Source organism: Canis lupus, chromosome 6, assembly GCF_003254725.2.
Source record: "Canis lupus dingo isolate Sandy chromosome 6, ASM325472v2, whole genome shotgun sequence".
Lineage (NCBI taxonomy): Eukaryota > Metazoa > Chordata > Mammalia > Carnivora > Canidae > Canis > Canis lupus.
Window position 1 is genome coordinate 67995408 of NC_064248.1, and position 12461 is coordinate 68007868.

A 12461-nucleotide genomic window follows, 5' to 3' on the forward strand; every position below is an offset into this window, starting at 1 on the left:
TTTTGTTACCGACTCAACATCTCAATGTTACTGTAGTTTGTAACTACCTGCAAATGCTAGTTTATGCCAGAACAGCGGTCCATCTAGTTGTACACCCCAGCAGTCAATACTTGGTGGGAGAGCACTGCTATCTTCTAAAGTATAAACCTCAAGGTATTAATATCATGAATGCTGTTAATAGCTCAGATACTCAATGAAGGATACTCTCCTCAGATAATATTTAGAACTATTTAGATATATCTATTATAGTTTCAGATTGTTTCAGTATGTTTCACATTATTCTTAATATAGTTTTCATAGAATTATAGACTGCACTCCTATGTCTCTCTGGACTCCTCTCTCCTGAGCCAAGTGTGAATAACCTGAGCCAAGGAGTACCTTTTAAGTCTGTAGATATTCCCAAGGCTGCTCAATCCTGAGCCTCGGGAATGTGATATAAGATAGGGCTCATGATGTTGGAGAGAGATGCTTCCTAGCAGCATCATGTAGGTATACGTAGGGGGAAAAGTCACTCCATTCCATGATTCTGACAACAAGTCAACAAATACTGTGGCACCATAATTTCTGTGAGTTTTCACTAAATTTATACTAATGTAATTTAAAATCTAAGCTTCGGAAATTTTATTTCTAGCCATTAGTTTATTAACAAAAGTTTTTTTTTGTTTGTTTGTTTGTTTTTTTTTTTGTTTGTTTGTTTTTTTTAACAGGTACTGGCCTAATCCATTGCTTCCCAGCACAGCTTCATGATGCACACTGAGGGGTTTCAGAGGGGAGGGAGTCCTACCTGGCCTGGGTGTATTCTTTACTAGGCTCAAACCTTTTATATGTGCTTTCATCCTCTACTTACATTAAGAAAATGTTATCAGGCTCTGCACATACACACATGTTCAGGTTACACAACAATTGCAGCATCTGAAAATTTTCCCCTTCTTCCTTTGAGATCTCTTTTCAAACTGTTGTATGTGAAGAGGGTAATGTCCTTAGGGTTTTCTACAATGAAGCCAGTGTCTTCAGATTACAAAAAGGATCAAATGTGAAAATAATTTTGAAGCTATGAAGTTATGGCTGCCAGACAAAACATAGGATGCCCAATTAATTTGAATTTCAGCTAAACAACAAATTAGTCTTTAAGTATGCCCCAAATATTGTATGGGAGATACTTATACTAAAAAATTATTTGTTGTATATCTGAAATTCAAATTTAACTGGCATTTTGTATTTTTATTTACTAATGAAGCAACCTTATGACAAGGGCCTATTAATGTGTGCATTATACAGAAGAAAATGTGACAGGTACTTGAAAGTACGAACTGTATTTATGAGTTACTGAAAAGGAAGTTTTCAGTAAGTTTAAGTAAATTATAATTTGTTGATCTTTTTGTTTTAAGAAACACAGATACAGAACCCACAAGTAAGTTTTGACATAATTAATTACTCACCAAATACCCGGAACATCTATAATAAATGAGTTATTGGTAAATGAGTATTTATTGTAAACTGGATTTTTTAAGTTCTTATTTAAAATATAGGAAACACTATAGGGCATTTCATATATATATATATATATATATATATATATATATATATATGTAACTTTTATTTTATATTTATAAGTCTTTTACTTTGCATTAGTTTTCTGTTGTTGTCACAGCAAATTACTGCAAATTTAGCGGCTTCAAACAACAAATCTATTATTTCACAGTTCTGGAGGTCAGAAGTCTGGGTACAGTGTGGCTCAGCTGTTTCTTCTGCTTAGAGCCTCACTAGGCTAAAACTAAGGCATCAGCCATTCTGGAGGCTCTGGGGGAGAATTTGTTTCCACTCCTAGTTAGGTTGTTGGCCAAATTCAGTTTCATGCGATTGATTTCCTTGCTGGCTGTGGAACAGGGGTCATCCTCCATTTGTAGGGGCCTCCCACGTTTCCTGCCTGACCTGAGGACCCCCCTTGTCTTCAGTTCTCTCTGACCTCCATTTCTGCCCCTCTTCTGTAGCTCCTGGCTGCTGAATCTCTTCTGTCTTCTTTCGTTTCTAAAGGCTCACATGCTCACATTGGGCCTAACAGGATAATCCAGAATAACATCTTTATCTTAAAGTCCATAACCGTATTCCAGCGGCACCATCCTTTTTGCTGTACTCACAAACTGCAGACATTAGTTGTGCCTGTTTTCTTGGAAGAGGGGACTTTTTTTTTTTTTTTTTGCTCACCACATACCCCACTTTTTCTGATACTCTCTGCGTTTAGCATTCTAAGGCATGTAAGGGTGTGATTCCAGTGGAGAAATAAAATCAGGATGAAGGCAAAACTCTCCTTGATTCCAATGTTGCTAGTAGATATTTTTCTTTAATTAAGAGAGGATATCCTTTGATTTGAAAAGCTTCCATTGAAAACTATTGAACCATCTATGCGGTGCTCTAGGGATGCAGAATGGGTCACTGTTTGGGGGAGGGGGGTTGTGTGGGTAGGTGGGTGGGTTTTGTTTTTGTTTTTAATGCCCTCTCCGTAGGTTAGTAGAAATCTACCCTCTGTCCATGGCAGAAGCACATTAACTAGGCCAGTTCGTCTAAAGGTAATAAAACTATTTGAAAGGACACAGTAGTTGTGATCATGACACATTCTTAAATGAACCAGACTCTATTTGATGTATGTGAAAAATTAAAGCATAGGTCTAAGAGTGCTGTAAGAGACATTTTCTCATTCTTTTGGTAAGATCTGACATCAGCATATAGATGGCTTCATCAATTATTGAGAAAAAGACTAAGAAAAGAAAAATGACTGATTGGGATGCTTCATTTTGAAGTCTGAATTTGAAGCCCTTGGGTCGAATGTACCTGTAGGTCTAAATCTTTCAGAATTAGCTCCTGCTCTCTCTCCAGCTTATCTGTTTAAGTTTCTTGTTTAAAAAAAATAAGGCACTTAAAAATTTTTAATGCACTCTGTCAAACATCAGAACATGTGTGCCAGACTTTGAAGCAACTGCATATATCAATGAAGGGAAGAAACAGATCTCCGTGTAGATAAATATTCCTTAAGATGAAGCCAGGAGAATGATTTTAAATTTAAAATACCAGTGTCTCTCAAGGGTTAAGTTTTCACAACTTGAATGATTTATTTTTTCTTCACAGCTGTATTCTCAAATGCAACAGTGAATTTCAGAGTTCTTACGTTTGCCACCTAACGGTCTTGTCTTGCTTATTCCTCGCCAAGTATTAAGGACTTGTAGTTGACAAGCTAAAACTGTTTTGTTTTGTTTTTTTTCAATTGAAACAAAAATGACAACAAACGACCTTGTTCATTTGCAAGTCATTCATTAGCCTCTGTGGCTTTTGTGGCACTAATATTTAGAGATAAATAATGAGGGAACCACAGCTGATAAAATCAGCACACATAGGTAAATATTAATGAGCAAAAGTGTGAATCATCTTAAAAGCACCATTCCCTTAATTATGGTTCATATTAACAATTTTTCTTGTGTTTGAAAGAATCGCGCAAGTATTCAAGTCAGTTATCGAGGTAGCCTTCCCTGTGAACACAATGCTAATAGTATCTTTCCAGTTATTTAGCCTAAAATGCCCATATTTATTTAGCCTCAAAGTCATTACTTCTGGAATAACTGCAAACCATTTACTATCAGAAATACTTTTTAATTCTATATAATCTTGTTTGGGGCTTTTGTTTTTATCTCACACTCTTCGTACTTACTTCATAAAACATCCCCTCGAGAAAATACTTTTCCATACCATATAAAATGTGGTGTTTCAACTTAATCTCCACCTCTAAGTGAATCAAGTCTTGTGCCTTTGGGTGATGCTGATTATTTATGGTTTTTCAGTCTATTTTAAAAAGGGTTTAAAGTAGCTTATATATTTACAGATAAAGAGGGAACACAGGCAGTGTAAAAGCCGCAAAAACAAATTTTTCCGGTTACCCCAAATTTGCTCAATATTATAATATGATGTTGCATTTGTCTCTGCGAGTTTCGTTAAAGAAAAAAAAAACCTACTCTGACACTTGTTAAAATGGTAAGGAAGACTTTTTCCAGGACTACTGTGATAGGTGTCAACACTATTGCGATGGGGAGAGAGATTCAGCTCAACTCTGAATACAATGAAGCCAGCTGGGATTTACAGGATCAGGTGGTGTGGTGGGGAGAGGGGAGTGCGTGCAAAATTGCTAAGAGTGGATGGCTGGGGTCGGGAGAATTCTTGCTAAATTTAATTTAACAGGACTCTTGCTGGAAGGTGGGCCAGTGTGATCAAACATCAAGGGTGGGAGATGAGGAATTTAATTAGATATTGAGAATGACCAGATACCAAGGGTGGTAGTAGGATTCTCTCTAAGCTGATTTAGCAGGATTCCTGCTAAAACTGAATTCTGCAGAGATGGACACCGAGGCGCATGGCTGAGGCTGACTAAAGTGTGGCCAAGGAGAATTTTTTTTTTCAGTGTCCTATTGACCAGGGCAAGGGAAGAACATGTTTGCATGCAGAACTTACACTGTCCAAAGCAGTGAAGGACACCATCATCATCTGTAGGTCCATGGAATTGAGCTCCAGGTCTGATTTAATCATTTGGGTTTCAGTTTTTTAATAAGCATACATTGGGAGGCGGTGTATGGATAAGGCGGCATTTAAACAGAGCTGGTGAGGGAATTTGCCTCGGGAATACCAGAGAGCCCAGTAAGTACAAGCACCCTAAGGCCTGCTGGTATGCTGGAGGAAGGATAGGGAATCCAATGTGAATTAGTGAAGTGATCAAAGGAGAGAGAAGTAGGGCTTGAGAGAAGAGGGATAGTGAGAACCAAATCATTTCAAATCTACAGCCCATTGTGAGGTCTTTAGGTTTAACTCTGAGTGCGAAGGGAAGCCATCGGAGGGTTCTGAAGAGAGACTTGGTCTGACTTACATTTTAAGGGGATCAATCTGCCTGCTGTAAAGAGAACAGATTGTAGGAGGGCAAGGATGGAAGCAGAGAGACCAATTAGGGGCTTTTGCAATAGCCCAGGTGAGGCACAATGTGGCCTCTCCCAGGATAGGCGCTGTGCAGACAGTAAATGGTAGTCACATTCGGAGTATGTTTTAAATGTAGAGGTGAAGGGTTTGCTGATGAATAAAGCTGACCTGCTTGAAGGATGAGATTAGTTTTTTTTTTTTTTTTTTTTTTTTTTTTTTTTTTTTTTAGGTAAGGAAGATTGAAGCAAAAATAGGTTCTTTGAGGGGAAGAACAGCAGCTTGGTTTTTGACATTTTCAACTCCTGATGCCTATTAGACATAGTGAAGCAATCAGATAGGATGTAAGGGTAACATTTTGAGCCATAAGATCCGATCACCTAAAAAATGAGTGAATGTGCAGAGATTGGTCCAATGAACTGCTATACTGAGCAATCACTTTCTCCGGGTTTCTCTCCTTTGGCTTTACTGGTCATTCAAGACTGGCTTAGAAATCCTAAAGTGTTAGGATGTTAGGGTGTCACTACCTGTGTTCTTTTGCTCTTCTTTGCAAACAAACACCGGGCACTTACTGAATAGTGTTTTACTTGCCTGTTGACTGGTTATCTCTTCCATTATACTCTAAGTTCCTTAAGGAAAAGGCTTAAATATGTAAGTGTTCTTGAGTGAAAGAATAAACTAAAACTCTTTGCATTTAAGGTAAAATCTAAGTAATATTCATCCCTGTGTACTTCACTCACCTCTTCTCATATTACCCTTCCCTTTGTTGACTTCACCCCAGCTGCCTTTGCTAATTCCTTCAAGACTTGCCATACCCTCAACTTTCTCAAGCTTCATGGATTCTTTGATCTGTTAATGTATCATAATTTAGTAGGTCTTGGTTTAAATACTAAGTCCTAAGAGAAGTACCTCCCGAACCTTTATCCTAATCCACCCTCATTTTGTCTCTCCTAGTAATCCAAATTTGTGACTTGATAGCATTTATCACTGTTTGTAGGTTTACAAGTATTTATGTCATTACTTACTATGTATCTTCTTAACACGTTTATGAGAACAAAAGACGATGCCTATTGTGTTCATTAATATGTACCCACTCCTAACCGCTATGCCGGAGGCTTGGGCCTTCTATAAAATATTTAGAATACATATAAAAAGCTTCCTATATTTGTATTAGTACCAATGAATATGGATAATAAAATCAATGTGTTTGTGACTTTTTTTTATTACATAAAATAGTAACATCTTTTGATAAAAATATATTAATCTGTTTCTCTTATAATTGGGAAAGCATGAGATCATGGAGTAAGAATTAGTCTCCTACTTGTCCAGAAGCACCTGGTTTTTATTATGTACGTAAACATTCTCCCTATTGTACAGAAAAATGTACTTTCCAGAACTGTATCACCCGTAGGGAATGTTATGCCCTTCGCTATTTTGGCTTATGATGTGGAACAGCATTTCAAATGTATATGGCCTTCTGAGAAGACACAGCAGTATGAGCAACTATTTTCAAACCTTTTTTATTGAAAAGAGTTTAAGAAACTTTGCTCAATATAACAATCAGTCACATGGAAAGATTATGCATCTAGAAAACAATTCTTTTGTTAAACTTACCTCATAACTCTTTGTTGAGATAACAGATTGAACATTCCATAAAAATTCAAACCAATACTATTCTAACCAATCATGGTTTGAAATATATCATTTATACTAACCAAATTTTAATACTTTGTATTATTTTAAAAATATATACCCATATTCACAAAATTAAATACAATTATTGTTTCCAAATTTATTTAAAGAAGCTATAGCTATAAAAACCTAGAAAATTCTATGTATCCTTCTTTTGCAAGTAAAGACTCCCCACAAAATTAAATATTATTAAATTATCATTTCAGTTAGTTATTTGAGCCTAAGACAGGGTGAAACTATCCATCCAATCACTTTTAATATGCTTTGTCTCTCCTCTACAATTGCTGAAGTCTTTTCTTTGTATGGAAGAATTACTGTAATTAGAATTAATTAATCATATAATTAGAAGTGATGGACATTTGGAAGCAGAAGGAAAGGAATAGACTCTTATTCCTTTAAGATTTTCTCTCAAGGGCCTCTCCATGGAGAAGTGACAACATGAAATTATCTGACCCATTCTTCCATACTGCTTTATATAATAGTAATTAGTAAACTTTGAGAAGCTATGTAAAACTTCTTAGAATATAGAAGAAAAATTTGTTTTCATAATTCTAAGCTTTTGAAATACTTCTGTAAGGATTAGGTAATAATATACAATAATATACTATATATACAATAATATATATTATTGCACTTTGCTATTATTACAAAATGGCTTTTGAAAAAATCTGTTTGGATTAATAAAATATATTCAATAAAGGATCAATATACAAATTATTTTTATAATCTAATATTTCTAATTGTTAGTATTTTCATATTAAAGTAGATACACATTTAAAATACACCCTTGATTTAGTCATCTGGCATCAGAAATAGGACTTTAAGTTTTCCAAAATGATAGGAAAAGAGGAAATTTCTCGTAATGCTCAGTTTAAAAGGAGTAAAAATTATATGTACTCTACTTAGCCCATAATAGGAAATATAAATAACAGAATGATAAATATTAGTAAAAAGTATATACCTTCGGATAAACATTCATTTCATTGATTAATATTTTGAAAGTTTCTGAAGTTAAATTTAGGGAAAGGATATCTGAACACAAACTTTAGGAGACATAGCTAGATGAACCATACAAAAGAGTACACCCAAGCATTTTCTAGCAAAAGAGAAATTGAAGGTGTTTTGTTGGGTTTTCTAATTCCTCTGAATATCTTTTTTCCAGTTTAGTTTTTTAAAGGTTGACGGAATTATCACTAACACTTCTCCTTGAAGCAGCATATCATTTAATGAACAAAAATTTGATTTCTCAAATATTCACAAAGTTTTTCAAACTAAAATGCAATTTAATATGTAGATGAATCCTATTATTGGCAGCAGATGATCCTCATCAATCTGTAGATGTGATCTTACATCTGAAGAAGTTCCTTGAACAGGGTGTTTAATACAACCTGCCACATTGTACCACCATTTGTACTAACAATTTTCAGTGATACCATAAAGATCAGCCACAGATTTGCTTCCTTAAATCTACCAGAGGGTTTGTACTTTGCAATATACATAAAAATGCCACAATTTTCTAGTTTCTATCTTATTTGAAATCTTTTATCTACTTCCTTCGTATGTATCTAATTGACTGTGAAAATCATCTCTTTTTGGAATTCACTTATTTTCTCAGGTTAATCTCTTGGCGTTTGGATTTATCATATACAAAGTTTTCCGTCACACTGCGGGGTTGAAACCAGAAGTTAGTTGCTATGAGAACATAAGGTAAATGTCTCTCAAACTCTATTTCTTTAGTAGCGAAAAGCTTTAGTGACTTGAGGCACAAATAATTCTTGGAAGGACTATTTTTTAAAGCATTATTTATACTTTTTTTCTGCCGTATCCAGAATACTTATTGTTAAATAGCAATTAATATGTCTAAAAAGACTGTAGTCTCGACAGATGAGATGGTAAGTGGTAAGTGAAGCATTCTTTTCCAACATACCCATTGAAAGAAAAGATGCTGGCTGTGTTTTAAGGCCAAAAGAGACCTTCGTGATTTTCTTTGGAAAACATTCCTCGGAGCTTAGTAACTGTGTTTCTTTCTTGTGATTCCTAGTTTGCATGCTGCCATGATTTTCCCTTCAACCCTCTCTTTAAAACTGATTTATTGAGACCTTGAAAATGGTTTGTTCAGGAAAAACTGAAGTGTACTATAGGGAATGTTAGAAACAACTAACGTTTGTGTTGCTTGGAAACACTCCTGGAGTTTCAATACCTCGCACAAGATTTATAGTTCGGATTTAGCAAACGTTTGATCGATTACTTTCTTTTACTCCTCACCATTCATAGCTTCATGTAGTGTGCTGGTTTTAATAAAGTTGAAAATGACTCATTTTCTGAGGGTATACCACTAAAACATCTTCTGCGGTACGGAATGATTGGACAAAGAATGAATAAGAAAATAATCATTAGTTGCCTCATTTTCAAAGCAGTGTCCTCAGTGAGCAGGATTGAATATTGCTTTCCCAAAGTCCTAGGCAATAGACTGAAAATATGTAAGAGTGTTTCATCTAATTTTTAAGAAATCAGTATTCTGACCTGAATTTATTTTGAGATAACTATATTGCAGCAGTGAAGAAAAAAAAAATCTAAATCTATTCCTATACTTTCTTTACTAAACCTGAGAGAAAAGCAGAAACTTCCTTTGACGTCACGCGCAGGTACTGACCCAAATCTACGCAGTCTACAAGGCTTCTAAGGGAAAATACTTCCTAACAGATATATGTCTTACCTTCAGGAATGATTGCAACATTTGATTTGAAATCAAAGCACACACACTGCAGTACACCAGATAAAAATATTTTAAGATTAAGGAAATTCCTTGAAAAATACTCTTTTAATCTTTTTGGAAGCACAGCCCTGCCGCGGGGCAGTAACACACCCTAAAGGCTGTCCCGTGAAGCTAGAATTAATAATTCATCAGTTTCAAAATAATCTTTTGGTCTCTGCAGATTTCTTAATTGCACCAAACACTCATTGCCCACATAATTTGAGGGGTTTAGGGGTGTGGGGGCTTTATATGTAGTTTTCTTAACTGAAACATTTCTAACATGTTATAGGTCTTGTGCCAGAGGAGCCCTTGCTCTCCTCTTCCTTCTTGGCACCACCTGGATCTTTGGGGTTCTCCATGTTGTGCACGCATCAGTGGTAACGGCTTACCTCTTCACGGTCAGCAATGCCTTCCAGGGGATGTTCATTTTCTTATTCCTGTGCATCCTGTCTAGAAAAGTAAGCAATTTTGTTTTATTTTTGTTTATTTGCTTTTTTAATTTTGGTGAACCCTATACCCTATTCATGTAGTATCAGTTACCAAATTGATCAAAATTCTTATTCTCATGGATTCATGTTGAGCCTTTATAGCCTAAATACAGGACATTTTCAGAGCAAAATCAGAACACCTAGCTGTTCATATGGAAATAGACCTTCAAAAAAAAAACTTGCTCTTAGGAATGTAAACATAGCTTGTATTCATTTGAGCATATTCTGATAGGCAATGAGAAAACAATACTTCTGAAAACCAAATATAACAATTTAATGTGATTTGAAAATAACTTAATGTGATTTGCAATTATGTTTAACATTTCCTTTTTTTTCTTTTTTTCTTTTTTTCTTTTTTTTTTTTTAGATCCAAGAAGAATATTATAGATTGTTCAAAAATGTCCCTTGTTGTTTTGGGTGTTTAAGATAAAAAATAGAGAACTATGGATAATTGTTACTACACATAAAAAAGCCAAGCTGTGGATGACCAATGTGTATAAATGACTTGAGCCAATTACCCAATTATTAATTACTAGCTAGTCTTTTAAATCAGTTTTTCTGTTTCCAGTGTAGGAACTGTAGGTAAGATATCTTAATTGTGTACCAGAGAGCTATAGTTTGCTTTCCTATGCGACATGGTTAGTTATGTCAAAACAGTATTGCAGATATGTGAAAAGTAATTGGTTTCTCAGGAGTGATATCACTGCGCCCAAGGAAAGGTTTTCTTTTTAACACAAGAAATATATGAATGTCCTGAAGGGAACCACTGGATTGATATTTTTGTGACTCATGTTGCCTTTGAAACTAGTCCCCTATCACCTTGGTAATGAGCTCTGTTACAGAAAGTGGAATATGAGAGGATGAAAGGGCAGAATGAAAAGCAGGAAAAAGGAAATGGTTATTATAACAATGAGATGTATTTTGAGTAAACTCGTTTTTTTGCAAACCAAATGAGAAATTATAGATAAAATAATTGAACAAACACATCTTGCCATTGCGTGGATTGCTCTGAACTTAAGTTTCTACTAAGACAACTTAGATTTATATTTGTTATATCCATCTTCCTTCCTAATGTTCTAAAAAAGACACAAAACTTACAGATGGAAATGACAAACAGTTATGTCCTGTTTGTTTTTTTTTAGGTGATGCCATAGTGGGGTATATACGGTTTCTGTACTCCTTTCATTGATCACAACTTCATATGCTTAATCAGTAATACATAAATGTGTCAAACTATAATATTGTTCAAGGCTGTAAATGTAAAAATAGTGTATATAAAGCTGAAGTATTCTATTCTATAACCTTTTCAGTTAGTGAAAAATATTATATCTCATTAGGCTAGTCTGTGTGAGTTCTTTATTTCTTTTAATTTTAGAGATGTTCTAGTTCACATCACAATTTTCCCTTTTAACTTACTATTCTTAAAAGGGCATTGTAAATATGAAAGTTATTCAGAAAGTGAATTGCTATTTTTTTCTGTTCAGAAAAGTACACATTTAAAAAATGTTATTTATAACAAAGAAATCCCTGAGAACTGTAGAAATGTTCACAGTGGATCTATTTTCTGACAGTTTCCTACTATCTATTAAAGCATATCTGCTTCAATGTATGGCTTCTATCTATCCTCAAATCTTCTCATTAAAATGTAGAAGCAGTGATTTTATTTCAAAAAACATGTAATTGCACCTACCTGTAGAAGTATGCCAGTACACTAAATGTTGTGATTTTAAATTAATTTCTCCAGCTGTTAAAATGAAGTCTGTCAAAACTTACTTTAACAAATAAAATGTTATCTAAATGAATACAGCTACTGCTTTGCTGAGTCGTTTGCTCAAGAAAGATGAGCTACTCGCCGATATGTCTTCTACATTTTTAGAGAATCCATGATACATTTTCATTATATCTTCTGATCTCTTATATGCTAAGCCTGTGACCCGTTATTAGAAATGTCATTATAGAACAGTGTTATAAAAATGTGATATTGAAAAACCAATCTGTTCAATCGACATATACAAATGATGTATGGTAGGCAGAGTAATGGCTCTCCCAACACTTGCATGCCATAATCTTCAGAATCTGTAAATACTACCATTAGGGCACATGGAGAAGAGGATTGCTAATCAGCTGACCTTGCCACGGGGAGAGTATCCTGGATTATCTGGGCAGGCTCAATGTCATCACAAGGGTCCTTATCAATGAAGGAGGGAGAGAGGGAGGGAGAAAAGGGAACATGGTAGAGCGATACAGTCTGAGACGTCTTGACCAGCCATTGCTGGCTTTGAAGACAGAAGCAGTCCACAAGCCAAGGAATGGCGGCAGCTTCTAGAAGCTGCAAAAGGCAAGGAAATGGCTTCTTCCCTGGAACCCATAGAAAGAAGTCAGCCATGCTGATACCTTTCTTTTAGCCTGGGATGACCCATTTTGGACTTCTAACTTCCACAACTGTAAGATAATAAGTGAATATTATCTTAAGCTGCCAAGTTTGTTGATAATTTGTCATAGGTTTATTGATAAATTTTTGATAATTACAGCAACCATAGGGAATATTATGGAAATATCTAATAGCATCTTTAGAGACA

The 12461-nt window shown here is 35.1% G+C and overlaps 1 protein-coding gene across 1 annotated transcript in view; it reads left to right on the forward strand.

The window, feature by feature from the left end:
• Positions 1-11684, forward strand: part of ADGRL4 (adhesion G protein-coupled receptor L4) — a 112909-nt gene extending 101225 nt beyond the window's left edge. The window contains exons 14-16 of the mRNA XM_025417884.3: positions 8255-8346; positions 9684-9852; positions 10250-11684. Of these exons, the coding sequence (XP_025273669.1) occupies positions 8255-8346; positions 9684-9852; positions 10250-10312 (324 nt within the window). The 3' untranslated portion in view covers positions 10313-11684. The remainder of the gene's footprint in view (positions 1-8254; positions 8347-9683; positions 9853-10249) is intronic.
• The last annotated feature ends 777 nt before the right edge of the window (positions 11685-12461 follow it).